Source organism: Rhinolophus ferrumequinum, chromosome 2, assembly GCF_004115265.2.
Source record: "Rhinolophus ferrumequinum isolate MPI-CBG mRhiFer1 chromosome 2, mRhiFer1_v1.p, whole genome shotgun sequence".
In the NCBI taxonomy this organism is placed as follows: Eukaryota; Metazoa; Chordata; class Mammalia; order Chiroptera; family Rhinolophidae; genus Rhinolophus; species Rhinolophus ferrumequinum.
In genome coordinates, this window is record NC_046285.1 from 108,623,988 (window position 1) to 108,641,902 (window position 17,915).

General features: G+C 54.5%; 1 protein-coding gene across 16 annotated transcripts in view; it reads left to right on the forward strand.

Moving 5' to 3' along the window:
- The window catches only part of PCBP3 (poly(rC) binding protein 3), a 182,919-nt gene extending 168,601 nt beyond the window's left edge, over positions 1-14,318 (forward strand). For 9 of the 16 annotated variants that reach the window (XM_033126345.1, XM_033126327.1, XM_033126401.1 and 6 more), the window contains 5 exons: positions 6,760-6,838; positions 7,430-7,489; positions 10,448-10,500; positions 12,602-12,771; positions 13,607-14,318. In XM_033126345.1, the coding sequence (XP_032982236.1) occupies positions 6,760-6,838; positions 7,430-7,489; positions 10,448-10,500; positions 12,602-12,771; positions 13,607-13,643 (399 nt within the window). In that variant the 3' untranslated portion in view covers positions 13,644-14,318. The remainder of the gene's footprint in view (positions 1-6,759; positions 6,839-7,429; positions 7,490-10,447; positions 10,501-12,601; positions 12,772-13,606) is intronic. The other 7 variants (XM_033126360.1, XM_033126391.1, XM_033126438.1 and 4 more) reach the window with 3 other exon arrangements.
- Positions 14,319-17,915: the final 3,597 nt, after the last annotated feature.

The window sequence follows — 17,915 nt, forward strand, 5'->3', positions numbered from 1 at the left end:
AACACAAGCACAAACTGTAAAGAAAATATTGATTTCAACTACCCTAAAATGCAAGCATTTGGGTAAATGATAACGAACTTTGTCCACAAAATCAATGCCAATTCTGCCTAATTTGTTGGATTAACATACCAGAACTAAATGGACAAAAATAGCCTACATAAGATTCAGATGGGCTGAGGGGAATTCAAACATTCTGTAGGTCATTGTATCATCACGAAGTAGATAAAGATGTTGAATTTAGGCTTTAAATGCACATGTTTAAATTTCAAAGTGACTACTAATAGAAAAGAGTTAATTATACGAGGCATGATCATAAAATACGGTGAATGTTTAAATAAAAAAATTTATTACAGTAAAAGGCACATTGCCATTAATGCCCCTCAGAATACTCCCCCTTGCTTCGAACACACTTTCTTGCCAGCGTTCTTGTCACTTTCTGGAGCAGTTCTGGAAGTCCTCTTTTGTGAGTGTTTTTAGTTGTGCTGTCGTGGCTGCCTCGATGTCCTGAATCGATTCAAAACGTTTACCTTTTATGGTCATTTTGACTTTGGGGAAGAGCCAGAAGTTGCATGGTACCAGATTCGGTGAATAAGGTGGATGAGGACACATCGTAGTATTTTTATTTGACAGAAATTGCCGTACCAGAAGCGAGGTGTGACACATTGCCTTTCTGTTGTGATCACAACATACAATGAATGCTGCTGCCGAGTGCCGTTGAACTGAAAGGCAGGGTCTTCAATACGGAAAGCGGTGGGTTGAATCTTAGTAACTGTGTGACAAGTTTCAACTTGTTCAGTGCAGTCAGTTGGGTGTGAGTTACTGTCGAGAGAAGGTGTGTAGGAAAGTGTGCCATAAATCATCCTCCATCATGACAACACTCAGTGTCACACATCACTTCTGGCATATGGCAATTTCTGTCAAATAAGCACATTATGGTGTGTCCTCATCCACCTCATTCACCGGATCTGGCACCATGCGACTTCTGGCTCTTCCCTAAAGTCAAAATGATTCAGGACATCGAGGCAGCCACAGCAGCACAACTAAAGACACTCACGAAAGAAGATTTCCAGAACTGCTTCAGAAAGTGGCAAGAACGATGGGATAAGTGTGTTCAAAGCGAGGGGGTGTGTTTTGAGGGGGATTAATGGCAATGTGTCTTCCACTGTAATAATTTTTTTTTTAACTTAAACATTCACCATATTGTTTGATCACACCTTGTATAAATCCTATAGAGGTACAGAGGGGAAGGTGGGTGAAGGGGGGAATTATTAACCATTACAAAAAAAGGAAGGAAAAAGAAAACGAGAAAAGCAAGATAATTTGAAGTGAAAAATAAAACGACAGACATTAATCTGCATCTTGGGTAATTGTGATCAAAGTAGAAGAGATTTTCCAGTTTAAAAAAAAAAAAATTTGTGTGTTTTGGTTTTTGTTTTGTTTTCAAGACACACACCTAAAGAATAACCACCCAAATAAATTGAAAGAATAGAAAAAGCTATTCTAGGAAAATTCTAACCAAAAGAAACCCAATTTACAAATATTAATATCAGTGGGGGTAAAAACAAGACTGTAAGGCAAATTTTTTTATTTCATCATTACACACTGTTAAAAGGTTTAGTTCCCTAGAAGATACAACAATTAAAAATTTATATGCACCTAAAACATAGCTTCAAATATATATAAAGAAAAACATTGACAAACCATAAAGAGAATTTGATAGTCATCATAGTGGCACCTTAACATTCTACCTCTCTGTCAATAAAAGTCAAGTAGACAAGAATGAAGGAGATATTAACAGTACAATCAGTGAGGCTGATGAGATGGACATATATTGAACACTATACCCAATCCAGCTGTAGAATTCATGAAGACATTTACACAACTTGATCACATTCTACAGCATAACCAAGACTCTCTGTCTCAGAAAACTGGAATCGGGGCCGGTCTGGTGGCTCCATGCTCCTAACTCCAAAGGCTGCCGGTTCGATTCTCACATGGGCCAGTGGGCTCTCAACCACAAGGTTGCCAGTTCAATTCCTCGAGTCCCGCAAGGGATGATGGGCAGCGCACTCTGCAACTAAGATTGAACAGGGCACCTTGAGCTGAGCTGCTGCTGAGCTCCCGGATGGCTCAGTTGGTTGGAGTGCATCCTCTCAACCACAAGGTTGCCGGTTTGACTACCGCAAGGGATGGTGGGCTGCACCCCCTGCAATGAGCAATGAGCAATGAGCAACGAGCAACGGCAACTGGACCTGGAGCTGAGCTGCGCCCTCCCCAACTAAGACTGAAAGGACAACAGCTTGACTTGGAAAAAAAAAAAAAAAAAAGTCCTGGAAGTACACACTGTTCCCCAATAAAGTCCTGTTCCCCTTCCCCAATAAAAAAAAATCTTAAAAAAAAAAAAAAAGAAAACTGGAATCGTATAGGCCGTACTTTTACCACACAGCAGTTAAGCTGAAATGAATAACTGGAAGATGACTTTTAAGAAACATGTCTTTATTGAAAGTTGGAGATGAAAACACCAAAACATATGGAGAGACATTCCATGTTTGTGGATAGGAACACAAAGTATCTTCAATAATTCTTCCCAAATTGAAGTACAGATGCAATACAATTGCAGTCAAAATCCTGACAGGCTGTTTTAATTTTTACATGGAAGAGCAATGGCCAAGAACCATCAGTGTATTTATGAAGAGGGTGTGTGATGGGGTCTGTCCTCACGAGGAGAAGGCCAGTGGAAGGCTGTGTGAGCCGAGACACTGGTTTGGCTGCAAGGAGAGACCATGGACCAGTGGGTCTGAGCAGAGAGACCGGGCTCTGACCCATGTGGGTGAGGAAGCCTGGTCTATGAGAGAGACGCCGGGACGATGGCCATCCACATGGGGAGATGGATCTTTACAGCATAAACAAAACCACTCCTTATGAGTCGAGTACTCCAACACCACAGATGCACTCAGCACTCTTAGAAGTCACAATACGATGTCTCTGTACACAGCTCAGGGATGGCCTTCTTAACAGGACGTGGGCAGAAATAACATACTAATTAATGTTGACTACATTAGAATTTTAAAATTGTTTCTCTGAAGACACCATTAGGAGAGTGGGGGACAGATCTTTTCAGCAGATGTAACTGAAATACATGAGAAGTTCTTATAGCTCGGCAAAAATCAACCCAATAGAAAAATGTCAAAGACACAAACAAGCATTTCCCAGAAAGGAGACACGATTGAGTGTCAGACTGCCATAGTGGTCTGTTCACGCCTTGGAGAGGTAGCTGCATGGCGTGTTCATTTTGTGACAACTCATTGAGCTATTTACTTACGGGTACTTACAGTTTCAGTAATTGTCTATGTTTAGCATTAGTCTCTGTTCTTGTATTCCAACACAATGTTGAGTGGAAAAGGCAGGTTACAGAGAAACATGTAATAGGATACCTCCGCTGGTCATACCCCCCTGCCCTATCCTCTTTTCTGCCTCCCATCCTCCTGATTTGTAGGCACTGGTGAGCACTGGAAGTCTGATTTTTTTGATGGCAGAAATACCTCAAAAAGCGGGAATTCCCCTTAGTACTTGTCTTTTCCTCCTTCAAAAAATGTAGAAATTGAGTCCCAAAGAGGTGACATGCTTGACTAAGGGCAGAGGCAAGACAGGAGATGACACCCGGCCATCCGCCCCTTCCTGGACGGGTGTTTACCCAGGCACTACGGTGCAGGTCCTGCACTTCCCTGCATTCGTGGGTGAGTGGGGATGGGGGTTTGTTTGCTGGTGTGGCCATTGCTTCGTAGAAAGCAGCCAGTGCATTGCAGGGGGACTTGCTGACTTCCCCGTGTCAGCTGCCTCCACCCCAGGTGCCTCATCTGTTGAACTGTGAGGGAGGTGGTGAGAGGTCCAGGGGCCTCTTAGGTCGCATCCTGTGCACGGTGGGGTGGGAAAGCCCCTGGCAGTTTCCATGACTATTCACCCAACTAACGTGGACAGCCCGACACAGCCTCGATTTGTGCGCACGGATTCCCCCACTGTGCAGATGGGAGCTGGCAGCCCACAGAAACCAGCCAGGCCTGTCCCCACAGAGCTGTCAGGGTTGGAGCCCACTCAGGCGGGTTCTCCTGCCTCCAGAGCTCCCCTCTCCCGTGCTGACCTGACCAGTGCACAGCTGTGCATTCTTGGGGATGCAGGGTCTGCCCCCATGGGGTGCGTGCCAGCTGGGCATCAGACGCATGTGCAGGTGACAAGGTGAAATCAGGGACCGGGAGCAGAGAGCGGCCAGTCAGGACTCCTTAGGCCTGCCGGCCTCACTGCACCAGGCCTCCCTGGGGAGGGCAGAGCCCCCAGGCGCTGGCCACGCAAAGGCTGCGCTCCCCTGCGAGCACCCTGTCTGCGTGGAAACCCCGTGGCTGGTCCGTGCATGCTGCGTGCCCGTCCTCGACTAGGCTGGCTGGCCGTCGCTCTCTAGCTTCAGTTTGTGTTTATCTCCAGAAGTGGTTTCCTCCGAACCCTGGGACCTCACTACCTTAGACCCAGTCCCTCTCCCGTGTGGGTGGGTCCAGAGCACAGCCCCCCAGTTGCCCATGACTCCAAATGACCTGCCATGCACAGGGCTTGTGGCTGCCCAGCCCCAGGCCCACCACATGGTAGGCGGGGTTTGCAGGGTCAAGTTTGCAGCTCAATCCCCAGGAGGCCTCGGATGGGCTGGTGTGCCTCACCCTCACGCCGCAGCACCCCTTTGGGTTCTCAGTGTCGTTCTCCAAGGCGCCTGTGTCCTTTGCTAGGCCGCCCAGCCCTCTTTCCTGCAGCGTCCCTCGGCCGCCTCACAGCACCCATCTTCCCCCGGAAGGCACAGGCCGTGTAGCCAAGTCTCACTGCTTGTCCCGTGTCAGTTGTCTCCCAGGCACGCTCTGCTGACACCTTGGTCAGGGACTTCGTTGCCTATTTGCTCACGTCACACTGTGCTCAGTCAGGTTAGGTCAAGGGGCAGCAGGTGGCTGTCAGCCCAGCCCCCGTGGTCTTGACCAGCACCCCTCCCCCCCACGCCACTCTCCACCCCTACCCCCAGGGGACTCAGATCTGAATCTGAGCCCAGGACAGATTCAGGACCCCAGGCACAGTGGCTGTGCCTGGAGTGGCCTTGTGGAGCCTGGGTTGAGGCCAGCTGTCCCCGAGCAGGCCCACCTGAGTGCTGCAGGCCAGGAGGCCACCCCCACCTGAGTGCTGCAGGCCAGGAGGCCACCCCGAGAGACGGGAGACGCCTGGGCGGGGAGGGCTGCTTTTCAGCTGCTCTCAGTTTTCAGGGGGGAAAGAGGCACTCACAGCTCTGATGCTGACCAGCCTGAGAACACAGACCCAGCTCCCCGGCCAGCCACTCGCACAGAGAAGGCGGCTCCTCCAGGTTGTGACCATGGCGCCCCAGACTGGTCATGGCTCTGCTTTGGGCTGCAGCTGGGGTCCTCACGCCTTCTCACACCAAACTCCCAACCCGTGGAAGCAGGAGGAGGCCAAGCTGACTGTCCAGCGCACCCCAAACCCCTGTCCCCAGAGGCTGCCCCCACAGGGCTGGAGGACAAGGACAGGGCCATCTGGGGCAGAGGTGATCCTCAATGCCCTGGACAGGGGCACTTGGTATTTATATGGGTGCCCGCTAACTTGTTAGGAGAGTGTGCCTGGCTCCCAGGAGGCCGGCAGCAAGCCGCTCATCCATCATCGAGGGCTTGTCTGTGGAGACGCCAGGACGTCGGAAATCCAAGTGCACAGCCACTGCCTCCCCGAGACTTTCGTGGAGCCGCAGGAGCCCAGGTCCTGCGTGGTGGGGTACGTGGGTGGCGGGTCAGATCCTCGCATCCCCTGGGGATGCCAGCTTCATTCCGAGTGCCATACTTGCCAGCCTCCAGGGGCTCTGCCGAGGCCCCCATCCTCGCCTGCTGAAGGGTCCCCAGGGGCTCTCGAGCCACACTGCCACACTGGGAGCGTTCGGGCCAGCTTCCTGCTGGGAGGTTGGGAGTTGAGGACATTTTCTGGAATGTGCTGTCCCATCCCCTGCGGCACCTGGAGGCTGGGACCCTGTGGGGAGCCAGGCCTGAGGACGTCCAGCTCGGCGTCACCAAAGGGTCCTGAGCATGTGACCAGCCGCCTTTGGCCCCGGATGTGGCCAACTGTCACCACTCTTACCTTTCTGTTACGTTTAGTTTTTCTCTAAGCAATGAGACTCAGATAAAATAACCAACTGTTTGTTAAAGGCACCCCAAAGTCTAGTGGCTGGGTGTGGGGGACAAGAAGACACGGTCGGCATTCTGACACACACCCTCCATAGACCCTTCCAGCACTGCTTTCTGGAATCCTGGTGGTGACAAGAGGCGACGTGTGAGGCAGGGCCGGGCAGGCGAGCTTTGCAGAAGAGCATTGCAGGGGTTCCCCACAGGTGCACGCGAGCTCTGAGTGACCGCGTGACAGACACTCTTAGAAGCCCAGCCAGGCCTGTTCTGTGTCTCCCCGGCGCCCGGCAGCCTCTGCACAGCTGCCCACGCCCAGGCGCCTGTGACCGGGGAAGCCTGGCTGCGCAGGCCCGGGAGCCGGGGAGAGCAGCACTGCGCCCGCCAACACGCCATTGGTTGTCCAGGCCAAGTCCTTGAGTCTGCCGCGTCTGCCATGTGCCCGCGTGGCCCCTTTACTCTGTGTGTACAAAGTTGTGTTACTGCCGTTTTAATTTGGTGTGACTTGTACTCAATGACAATAACCTTCTTAGCTCTCGTGTCCCTCCTGCCCCAGCAGTTGACCAAGCTCCACCAGTTGGCCATGCAGCAACCCCCCTTTCCTCCCCTCGGACAGACCACCCCCGCTTTCCCCGGTACGTACCCAGCTCCCTTCTCGCCCCCTCTCTTCTCACCTGGGGACTTTTCTCTTTCTGAACTGTCTTTATTCAGGGCAGTAAGCAGAGCAGGTACAGCCTTAGTTAACACGCGGGCGGGTGGCCTGTCTGTCCCCGAGGTGGGTAGTTGCCTCCCCACTGGCCATCTTGTGGAGGGACATCTGCCCCTCAAAGCTGCGTGCCTGTTTTCCCTGCTCACACGTGTCCTGGGGGCCCTTCCTGCTGGAGGCATCCGCCGGCCAGCCCTCTTCTCTCCAGGAGAGAGAGCTCAGGCAAGCGGACGGGGCTGCCCTGCAGGAGGCCGGTGCCCGCCCCAGGAGTGCCAGCCCCCAGCCCAGGGTGTAGCAGCCATCAACTCCCCACTTGGCACCAGACTGGTGGGTCTGAGCGCGGCTGTGTCTGGCCAGTGGGTTCCTTCTGATGGCAGTACCGCCTTGGCAGCTGTGGCCGGTGAGCCCGCCAGACACTGGTCTGCCGCCGTCAGTCAGATTTTGAGCTTCCCTAGTTGAAGTGACCTTGCTTATCTCCTTGAGGGCAAAACATTAAATCTGTTTCTTCTTTGCTCTCCAGGAGAAAAGCTGCCTTTACACTCCTCCGAAGAAGCTCAAAATCTGATGGGCCAGCCCTCAGGTAAAACAAAGCGCTCTCAGGGAAGAGTCAGACCTGGGCTCCCGCACGACTGGTGGGAGGGGGGCGGCCGTGCCTCAGTGAGGGAACAGAGCCCACGGGCCAGCACCAGATCTGCGCCGTGGTCCCAGATGCTGCCTCGGTCACTGCTGGGAGCATGGTGGGTCATGGGCTCCAGTGGGACGGAGATCAGAGCACGCTGCCCCTCATCCAAAGTCCCTGAACGTGGCACAGCCACCGTCTCTGTTGTCATTGATTTGCGCTGGGGTGCAGCGTGGGGAGACCCACAGTGCGGCATTTCCCTTGATGGGGGCCATCCCAGGATGTGTTTCCTAGGCGACAGGAGCACATCCTCACGGGAAGAGCCACTCTGGGCACCCTTCTGACTTGCATTAAAAAGGCGCCGGGACACGGCAGGCTGGCAGAGATGTGGGGATCCGTCACCCAGGCGTGGAGCGGTGAAGCCACCGGTTCCCCCTGAGAGCGGCCCCTTCGTTCTCCCGTCAGAGCAGAGCAAGGGGTGTCCAGTAAAGGGACACGCGGGGAGGAGCATTCCCAGTGGTGTTGGCTGTCACCCCGTGGTAGGCCCTGGGCCGCAGCGGCTGAGGCTGGAGGAAGCCTGAGGACTTGCTCACCGGGGGCTGGCGGGCGTGGAGGCCGAGGCACCAGCTCTGACGCCCTGTGCACTGGCGATGGGCTCTGTGGCTCGGAGGCCTTTAATGAATTACTGCAGAATAATGAATGGAAATTAGAGGAGGACGTTGATAGAAGTTTGCAGTGTGAACGTGGACACCCACCCTTACAGGGATTATACTTGGTGATATACAGGTGTCTGTTTGTACAGCTCCCTGCAGTCTGTAGTGCGATTCGTGTGGTTACCCAGTAACGGGTTCCTGGACATGACTTGGGGACCCCTGGGGCCCAGGCCACACCCCCACCTGCCCCACCTGCTTGCACAGCCCCTCCCCCATGGCCTGCAGGCCTCAGACGTGGGACTTAACTCCCCATGACAACCTACCACCCCAAGGCCCCGTGGGACCTGAGTTCTTGCACACGCATGCGCATGCACACACACAGACACACGCACACGTCCCACAACCGCAGCAGGTCTAGCTGGGCCGTGAGGACAGGCGGTAGTGGTTTGACAGGACCCTGGAGGACAGTGGTCTTGTTGCTGCCGATCCAGGTTCGGGTGGTGTCGGGAGCATTGTGTGTCCCAGAGTGTGGGGTGTCATCACCCAGACAGACATTCGCCACTGGGCTTAGGGCTCTGACACAGGAAGGTGAGTTTTAAATGACGTGCCTTCATGTTCCTAGTTCCACTTAGCTTCTCTCCTTCAGATTACACCACGTAGGGTGGGTGTGACTCGGGCCAGCTTGTTAGGGTCCTCCTGTGCGGAGCTCAGACAGGACTGAGGAAATTCCTTAAATGACGTTTTAAGTGTCACTGTGAACTGTGTATAGGTGGTTGTACAACCAAATCATTGTATTAAAAACACCTTTATTAAAAGGTAAAGAGCAGAGACTCTAGGCTACCTATACAGAAGAAAGACAGCAGACAATTTGGGATGACTGGTTCATATGGCAGCTGCCCGCTGACTCCCCGTGTGGCTGGATGTGCCCCAGGACAGCCCCGCCCTCACGGGCTCACTCAGGGCAGCGACACCATGGCACGGTGTGTCTGGCTGCGGGGGCACAAGTGCTGTAGAGGAAGGAGCAGCTAGAGGGGTGGGGGCTGTGGGAGGGCAGGAGGTGAGCCTGCCCCTGCCTGGGGTCTGGTCGGAGTGCTGGCGGGAGGCTGAGGGCACAGGGAGGCAGTGGGAGCCACGAGCGGCTTTTGAGTCTCCAAGGCACGTGATCTGCGTTTTGTCAAGACGTCTCTGGGCCACATGGAGATTAGACTGAGGGGCAAGGTTAGAGGCAGGGACCAGCATGGAGTGGAGAGGGGGCTCAGGTTCTGGAATATTCTGAAGGTACATGAGCCCGGTCTGCATAGTTGGCTGTGGGTGGAGAGAATGGGAGGAGCTGGGGCTCAGGGTCTGGGCTGCGCTGCAGGATCCGAGGTGCTGAGACCATGTGGGGCCTGGGAGCGGGAGGGGCAGGATCTCAGCTGTGGGCTCTGGGTTTGAGATGCCTCCCGAGAAGGCGATGACAGTGCTGTGTACAGGGAGCCTGTCTGCCTTGGGCCTTTGTCCCCAGTGATTCCCCCACCAGTCCACTTATGCGTTCTGTTGTCACTGTTTGCAAAGCAAAAGTAGATCTTGTCCTGAATCCTGAGAAGTAGCCTTTGACGTGGGGCGGTTCCTGAGCTGAGATTTGTGAAGAGAAAGATTGGGGCCTGTGCAGTCCTCTCCAGCACAGGACACCATGCAGATGTGCAGCGTACCTGTCAGGCAGTGCGGCCCCACAGCAGAAGAACCGCACGCGGTGTGGTGGCCTTGCGCAGCACAGGGCCAGAAGCGACAAGAGGCAGCGGACACTGCCGTGGGGCCCGGCGGTCAGCAGAGGAGGCTGTTGGGTCGGGGAGAGGGAAGAGCAGAGCAGACCAAGAGCCGAGGGAGGTGGGACCCAGGATCGGAGGGAACCGTGTGGCCCGAGCCCCATGGAATCCCCAGGACAGCTGCACCCCGAGAGTCACTTAGGACAGCTTCCGGGTGTCTGCAGGGCCTCAAGAGAGATTGTAGCACCTGGAGTGTGGCATGGAGCGAGGTCATGGTGTGCCCAGAACGGAAAAGTGAACCCTCATTCCGCTGGAGTTTCTTTTCTTTGTTTTGAGAGCGGCGGGGACTCAGCAGGTGCACTGCAGTTGGGCTAAGAGCTCACAGGACCCTGGGCCTCCAGCTGCGCTGACCCTGCCCCTCAGGCCAGGCCCCAGCCCTGCCTTGCCTGTGTGGGCTGGGCACTGGGGTGCGATGTGAGCAGCCTTCTACCAGCCTAACCATGTCCCCTTGCTGTGCCCAGGTCTGGACGCCAGCCCCCCGGCCAGCACTCACGAGCTCACCATTCCCAATGATGTGAGTATCCCCCAACCCTGACCCCACCGTGTGTGACCTCCCCTTCCCTTCCCACGTTAAATGGCTTAATGCACAGAAGACCCTGAGGTGCCAGACAGAAAAGGAGCCAGTGGGGCTTCAGGGCTCATTCGGAATTCAGATGGGGGAGCTGGCTGGGGTCAGGTCCCCCTGAGCCCGCGGAAGGCACTGCCCTGGCCCATGGTCGGCCCTGGAAGAGCGGGTGGCCAGGCTCCCTGGGTGTCTGCAGGGTGTGGGGACTTCACAGGATGTCTGGACTCCTGTATCTGGCGCTCATAGTCTCCGCTCAGCTGAGGGGTGGCCTTACGAGCTCCCTCCACACCCAGTCCCCCCACCATCCCGAATTCTTGATCATCCTGAAAACGTTGACTCGGATCCCAAACCGAGACACGGGGGTGGGGGTGGGCCATGCATCCTGCAGGGGCAGCTCCCCGAGCAGTACGGACAGGCCGCCGTGTGGGGCACGTGCCTTTCCTGCTTCAGGAACCTTCGCTGCTCTGCCCCTCACACCAGGCCGGCAGTTAGCACCTTGTCTTCCCTTCAGTGAACGAAGCACAGGGAGCATAGACTGTGGCCTGGGGGTGGCCGCCCTGCGTGGAAGAAGCTGGGTAGTGGGGCACTTGAATGGGAGGGCCCTCCAGGAGAGACCGCCGGGTCTGGCAGGCCGGGCTGCGACCGGCATGGGGTCATGTGGCCCTGCGTCCTCAGAGGGAGAGGGTTTCTGCTCTCAAGGGCTCCCACACGCCCTCCCTGCTGGGCCCTGAGCAGCAGCCCCTGGCATCCTGCCGCGTGTTCTCGCCCATGTGGTACGTGCAAGCCGCCGCGCTGCTGTGGGCTGCCACCTTAGAAGACTTTTCCTAAACCCCAATTTCTCCAGCACCTGACATCCGGCCTTGATCTGGCCTTGGTTTTAAAACTGAAATGAACCTAAAAAGCAAGAGGATAAGCTTATTTGGAGAGTTGGCTTGTCTATTTCCTGGGGCCCCTCCCAGCACACGGCTGCCAACCTCCTGCTGGGGGCGCTTCTCGGAAGAGGGGCGCCTTCTTGGACCTGCCGGAGCGCACCCCTGCACTCTTCCTGGCAGAAGGCTCTCCTGCAGTGGGCGGCGTCTGTGACCCCAGGGCCTCCTGCCACCCTGGAGAGAAGGACGTAGAACCATGTCTGTTGGGACACTTGCCTATCGTCTCGTTCATCTCTGTCTCTTGGTCAAGTTAGATCAGACACAGGGAAATTGTGCCAGCAGCCACACGTCACCACAGGAAGGAACTCAGGACGAATGTGGTGACCTAAATGACACACAGTTTCACAGCACAGCCAGCCTGCCCTCCTGTTCACAGGGACCCAGGCCCAGCTCTGGCTGTGCCCTCACTGCCTGTTACGCAGCTTGCCTCGCTCACGTCACTGTGACTGTGACGACACCATGCTCGGGCTCCTTTCCCTGCTCCTAATCCCGGAATCCCCTGGGCCTTCTGCTGGGACAGGGACCCTAAGGGCTCACACAGGCGACTCCAGAAGGTGTGGTGGGGTAGGTGGGGTTTGGCTTGGCTCTCTGGTCGGGAGGGCTGCGTTATTTGAGAGTACCTCTGTAGCCTTTCTTTACATGTCCGGTGGAGGCACGGAAGGTGAGGAGATCTCATCCCTGGGCTGGATGTCTGAGGGCTGGGACCCTGAGAGGCCGGGGAAAGGGCAGCCCAGCGTGCCTCCTGCCGGAGGAGCCAGTCCCGGGCAGGGCTGGGCGCCAACACGGCCTCTGCCCTGGTGCTGGCATCAGGCCTCCCAAGCCCCCAAAGGCCACTGGATAGGTGACGCAGCCACATGACTCTCCGGTCTCATAATTTGTCAGGACCACTCGCAATGGGGTACCAGGCAGGGCCCAGGTGCCCACAGCTCCCATCCCTCCTGCAGAAAGACGGGCACGTGCTTTCCGCCTCCCTCCTGGGGTGGGCAGCGTTTCCTCCTTCTGGAAGCGTGGGCCGTCCCCACAGGCTGGGCCGTCCCCACAGATTTTCCCCAGGGCTCTGCATACTCCACTTGAGGCTGCCAGGGGCTCTTCTCTAAGAAATTCCTTCTCCTTTTTTCTAGCTAATAGGCTGTATAATTGGACGTCAGGGGACCAAAATCAATGAAATTCGACAGATGTCTGGGGCTCAGATCAAAATTGCCAATGCCACGGAAGGGTCGTCGGAGCGTCAGGTTACTATCACAGGAAGCCCAGCCAACATCAGCCTTGCCCAGTATCTGATCAACGCGAGGTGGGTGCTGCTCAGGACGCCGCTGAGACTGCCTCGTCGTGGGCCTGGGGGTGCTGGGCAGTGTGCAGGTCTGCACACACGCAGGGCCTTGCCCGTAGACCCGTCACCCTGAAGGATCTCAGTGAGGGGCCCGCAGCGCTTCCATGGAGGTGGTGGCCAGCCATCCGGGCCTGGGGTCAGCCACCCGGGCTAATTGAAATGTAGCGGACAGGGTTCTATGGTTTCAGAGATGTTACTAGATTATTCTGCTCTCACACGTCCTGTGGTTGTACATACCCAGCACCCAGACACTGCAGAGCAGTACGTCAGGGAACCTTGCGAGGGTCCCTGGTTACGTGCTGCGGGAGGGGGGTTCCTGCGGCCCCCCCAGGACATGGTGAGGAGCCCAGGGCTCGGTGGAGAACACAGTGTGACCACAGCCAGGGAGGCGGGACCTCACCGGAGGGCCGGAAGAAGTCCTGCCTCCCCTTCACAGGGCCAGGCCCTCCTCCATAGCCCAGAATGCTGAGGGGGCTGGAGGGGGGCCCAGGTGGGCAGAAAGGCAGCCCCCCACCCAGGGATTGTCGTCATGTCCCTGGTACGGTGGCAGGCATGTGGGCCCCTGTGGGCAAGGAAGGAAGACCCCGTGGGTTTGGTCCCTGCTGGGTCATCCTCCCTTTGCTGGGCTTTGGTCTCCAGCTCAAGGCCACTGAGCCCCGACCTGGGACGACTTATCCCAACAGAGAGGGAGACGCACGCGTGCCAGTGCCATGAGGCTGCCACAGAGCAACACATTTCGTGTCGAGTCCCTTTGGTGAGAGCACTGACCTGTCCCCTGTGCCTTTGTCTCTTCCAGGCTGACATCCGAGGTCACTGGGATGGGCGCGCTCTAATCCCGCCCAGCGTCCTCCACGCCGCGAACCCTGGCGCCCGGCCAGCTCGCGCGCTCTGTACAGACAGCCCGCCCTTCGTCACAAGTCCAAATAGAGGTTTTCTTTACTAACAGTGGTCTGTGCCGTAGACGTCCACACAGCAGCCAAGCAAACCCTCCACTGTACGTGAGCTCCAGGCCTGGCCCTGCCACCGCTCCCGTCTGTCCATTGCATGGCCATGCAGTGTCACTTCTTTTCAATGCTGTGGGTGTTCCCATCTGTGCCACTTTACCAGTGTTGTTCCTTAGTGTCAGTGTAACTGTTCAGAGTTGGTTTGACATTTTGACAGCTCTTCCTATAAGCCGTCCTCTCCTCACCATCTAGAACTGTGACTGCCCGTCTCTCACCGGCCTACCTGCTGACTTTGTTTCCCCTCTCCTCCTGGCTTGTATTGGCCCATGTGTCCATGCAGGTCCCTTGCTGGGGTAAGGGTGCACCCTTCCCCTTGTTCCAGGGAAGGAGAAGGAGGGTGCCGGGGTCCTGACCTGACACACAGGTGAAGTGGGGTGCTAGGGCCCTGACTTCACAGAGGTGTCACTGGATGGGGAGACGGGCCCGCTGAGAGGCTGGAGGGTGCAGACTGGCCAGGAAGCACCTGTGCACCACATCAGAGGTCAATAAAGGTTGTGGGCTGCCCGCGCTGGCTCTGGCTCCTCTGTGTCCCTCGCTCACATCCCCTTCTCGCATGTGCACATGTGTTTACAGCCCCGGAGACCCGGCTCTGCAGTGGCCCACTGTCCAAAGAAGCTGACTCCACACAAATTCCGATTTTGTTCCCTCTTCCTAGTGCTTTTTTAATGTTTGACTTGCACAAGTCGTTCTAGTTTTACTTTTGCAAAACTACTTAAAATGACAATAATAAGAACTCAATTTTTGCCCTGGCTCCAAAGTGCCAGTTTCTAATTTGTGGAACTCACGTCTCCCACGGCCTCTGCAGGCATGGTGCCCCCAGTGTTCACAGCACATCCTCTGCGAACTCTGCTCGGCTCACCTGTGCTCACTCTGAATGGGCCCACTGCCCCTTCTGGACACTGAAGCCCTGAGGGGGACACAGGCCCCAGCAGAGGAGACCAGGCGGGGCCAGCAGAGACTGGCGGCCTCTCCCAGAGCCTGCCAGGCATCCAGTGGCCCGATGGCCTGCCCAGCATGCCCGCCTCTCAGCAGGAGCTCCTGCCCACCTGCCCTGTGTGCCCAGGCTGCCCGACACACTCCCGTCACCATCCCCATAGTCCCCTGGTTGAGGGGGGTGTGCACACCATGGCAGCACCTGGCCACACCGCGTACCTGGTGGCTTAGGGCCGTGAAGTCCACTCACCCACTGGACACAGGCCTTCCTCTGTGTGGCATGGGGGCAGCAGGTGGCCAGCAGACAGGGTAAGTGCCTTGAAAGCGATAGATGCCGGGGTGAGCTGACCGAGCAGGGGAGGGCATCAGAAGTCCCGGAGTAAGTGGGTGGGCAGGGTGGGCTGAGAACAGGTGACGGGCGCTGGAGCCAGTGCAGGCAACGGGGCCGAGGCAGCAGCGTGACGCGCGGGGTTGTGCCCGGCTGGCTCTGGAGGAAGAGCCAGCGGGATTCCTGACAGGTGAGGTTTGGGCTGGGAGAGAAGGCAGGTCCGGGCAGCCCAGAGGCTCTGGGTGTGGGCTCTGGGGAGGGTGAGGTGTGCCAGCCCACGATGGAGATGTGAGGTCTTAGGGCTGCGACTGGAGCAGTCACGGGGGGAGACTTGGGGAGCACCAAGGGGGTTCCACACAGGACACCTGGCAGGAGTCGGGAGTGCCCCAGGTGACATCCGGCAGGAGGTGGCAGGGGCACCCTCACCACAGCCAGGAGGTGTGGTCAGCGCGTCTCACACGTGAGCGTGCACACACAGCTGCTGTGAACATTCATGCATGAGTCCGTGTGGACGTCGCCGTTCCTCGTGGGCAGGTACCCGGGAGTGAGATGGCTGGAGCGTACGATAGGGGTGTATGTCACCTCTTAAGACACTTCTGTTTTCTATACTGGTCGTACCAGGTCACATTCTCTGCATGTGCTCTCTGCTTCCTTTTTTTTCATTTTCTGACTTCTTCTGGGTTCACCTAGTGTTTGTACGATTCCAGCAGATCTTCAGTTAGCTATAACTTTTGTTATTTTTGACGTGGGGTTTGTAAACTTCACAACCTACTTCTAGTGATAAACTGCTTCACACAGTGTACGAACCTCACAGTCATACCTATGCTTGAGTCCTTTCCGTACACACATGCGCTGATCAGGACTCTGCTGAATACCGCAGAGGGGCGCTTGGCAGACCTGAGGGTCTCTGCAGCTTTGGCCCTTCCCGTACGTGCAGAACGCTCCTGCACTCGCACTGCAAACCCCTTAGAATTGAGGAGTCGCGACAGCTCACATCTCTGGATATTGTTTGTGTTCCTCAAGCCTGAGGTGCAGTGCTGCCTTGTTTGGCTTGTGTGCCCGTGTGTGCTGATGGCCCCCCAGGTGTGCCAGCGCTTATATGGGCCAATCCACCTTCCTCCGGACCGGCTGCCAGCCTCCTGAGTGCCCTGAGTCTGCCGGTAGGCTTTACAGCGTCACTCAGAGCTGATACCCGTCCTCATGCTTTTCCAAGGAGTTTTCCTGTTTATGTTCCATGTGGACGTAGAATAAACTTGCTTGTTCCAAAACAAAATCGGTTGGTATTTTCATGGGAACTGTATTAAATTTATGAATTTGGGAGAATTGACAGCTTGATGTGCTGTTTCCACTTCCAAGAACACGGCATGTCTCTCACTTGTCTTCTGTGCTGCTTTTGTGTCCTTCCATGATGTTAGCATTTTTTCATCATGGAGATCTTACACGGTTCTTGTTAATTTTATTCCTAGGCGTTTTTTCCTTTTTGTTGCTGTTATAAATGGGGTCTTTTCTTCCATTATATCTTCTACATGATTGCTGCATGTCTAAGTGAAAGCTAGAGATTCCTGTGTATCAATTTTGTGTCCTGCCATCTTGCTTGGTTTATCATTTGTAGTTGTTTTTCAAATGACTTTCATGGTTTTTCCCAGTGTGGGCTGTATTGTCTGTGGCTCTGGGGGCAGACTGCCAGGATCCAACCCCAGCTCTACTGGCAGTGTGAGCTTGGACAAGCTATTTGGCCTTGTGCCTCAGTTGCCTCTTCTGTAAAATGGTGAAATCACAACATTTCCCAGGCAGGATTTTGTTGAGTACCAAGTGAATTACACGCAATGCACTTAAGACAGTGACTGACGCGGCAGATGTTGTGTTCAGTAGTGTTTCATAAAACACATAGTTGTTTGGTCAGCAAGTAGGGTGGGTTTTACCTACTGTGTTTCAGTTTTTATGTCTAATTTGCTGCTTTTCTGGTTTCAATGACTAGAACCTCCAGTAGACAGCACTCTCTAGTGGTGGGTGGGGGTGGTCTTCACCGGAGCAGGATGCTGGCCCATGAGCGAGGTAGCGTGGGGTTTTTCAGTATTAAAGAGTATCCATTTGAGTGGGCATCGCAGTTTCGGGTAACCCCTCTTATAAGACAGCTGTACTTTTGCTTTAATAAAAATGTTTGCTCCTCTAAAAAAAAAAGTATCCATTTGTTCCTGTTTTGTTTAGTCAGTAACAGCTCTTGAGTTTTGTTAAATGCTTTTTAAGCATCTGTAGATATAATCTCCTGAGTTTTCTCCTTAGATCTATTAATATAATGAATGCTACTAATAGATTTCCTAATAATGAACACTCTTTGTGATAACTTAGTTGTTACGTGTTCTTTTCTTTTTGGTTTACTGCCTGGCTCTATTTTCCAATATTTTATTTGGGATTTTTGCACTGATATTCATAGGTAAAGTGTAATTTCCTTTTATAGTTAGTCTTTGTTAGGTTTTGGAATCAATGTTATTCTCACTTCTTTAAAAGAGTGTGAAAGTTTGCCCTTTTTTTATACAGCTGGGAGAGTTTCATAGCAGTAGTGCTATGTGCTTTTGGCAGTTTTAGGCAGTTTCCCCATAAAGCAAAAGTGATCACTGATGACAAGTCGCAATATGATTTTTTAAATTAGAAATAAAAGTGCTATGAGGAAAAAAGAGTGAATTTTCCTGTGCAATGTTTTGGACCTGGTGTTTGGGGAAGAGAAGGAGTTCAAATGCCTCTTTGTATTTTATAGAAATGAATCTATTTAGATATTTTTTTTAATCTCTTTTGTGGTCTGTTTTGGTAAATTATCTTTTCCTAGGAAATTGTCCATTTTG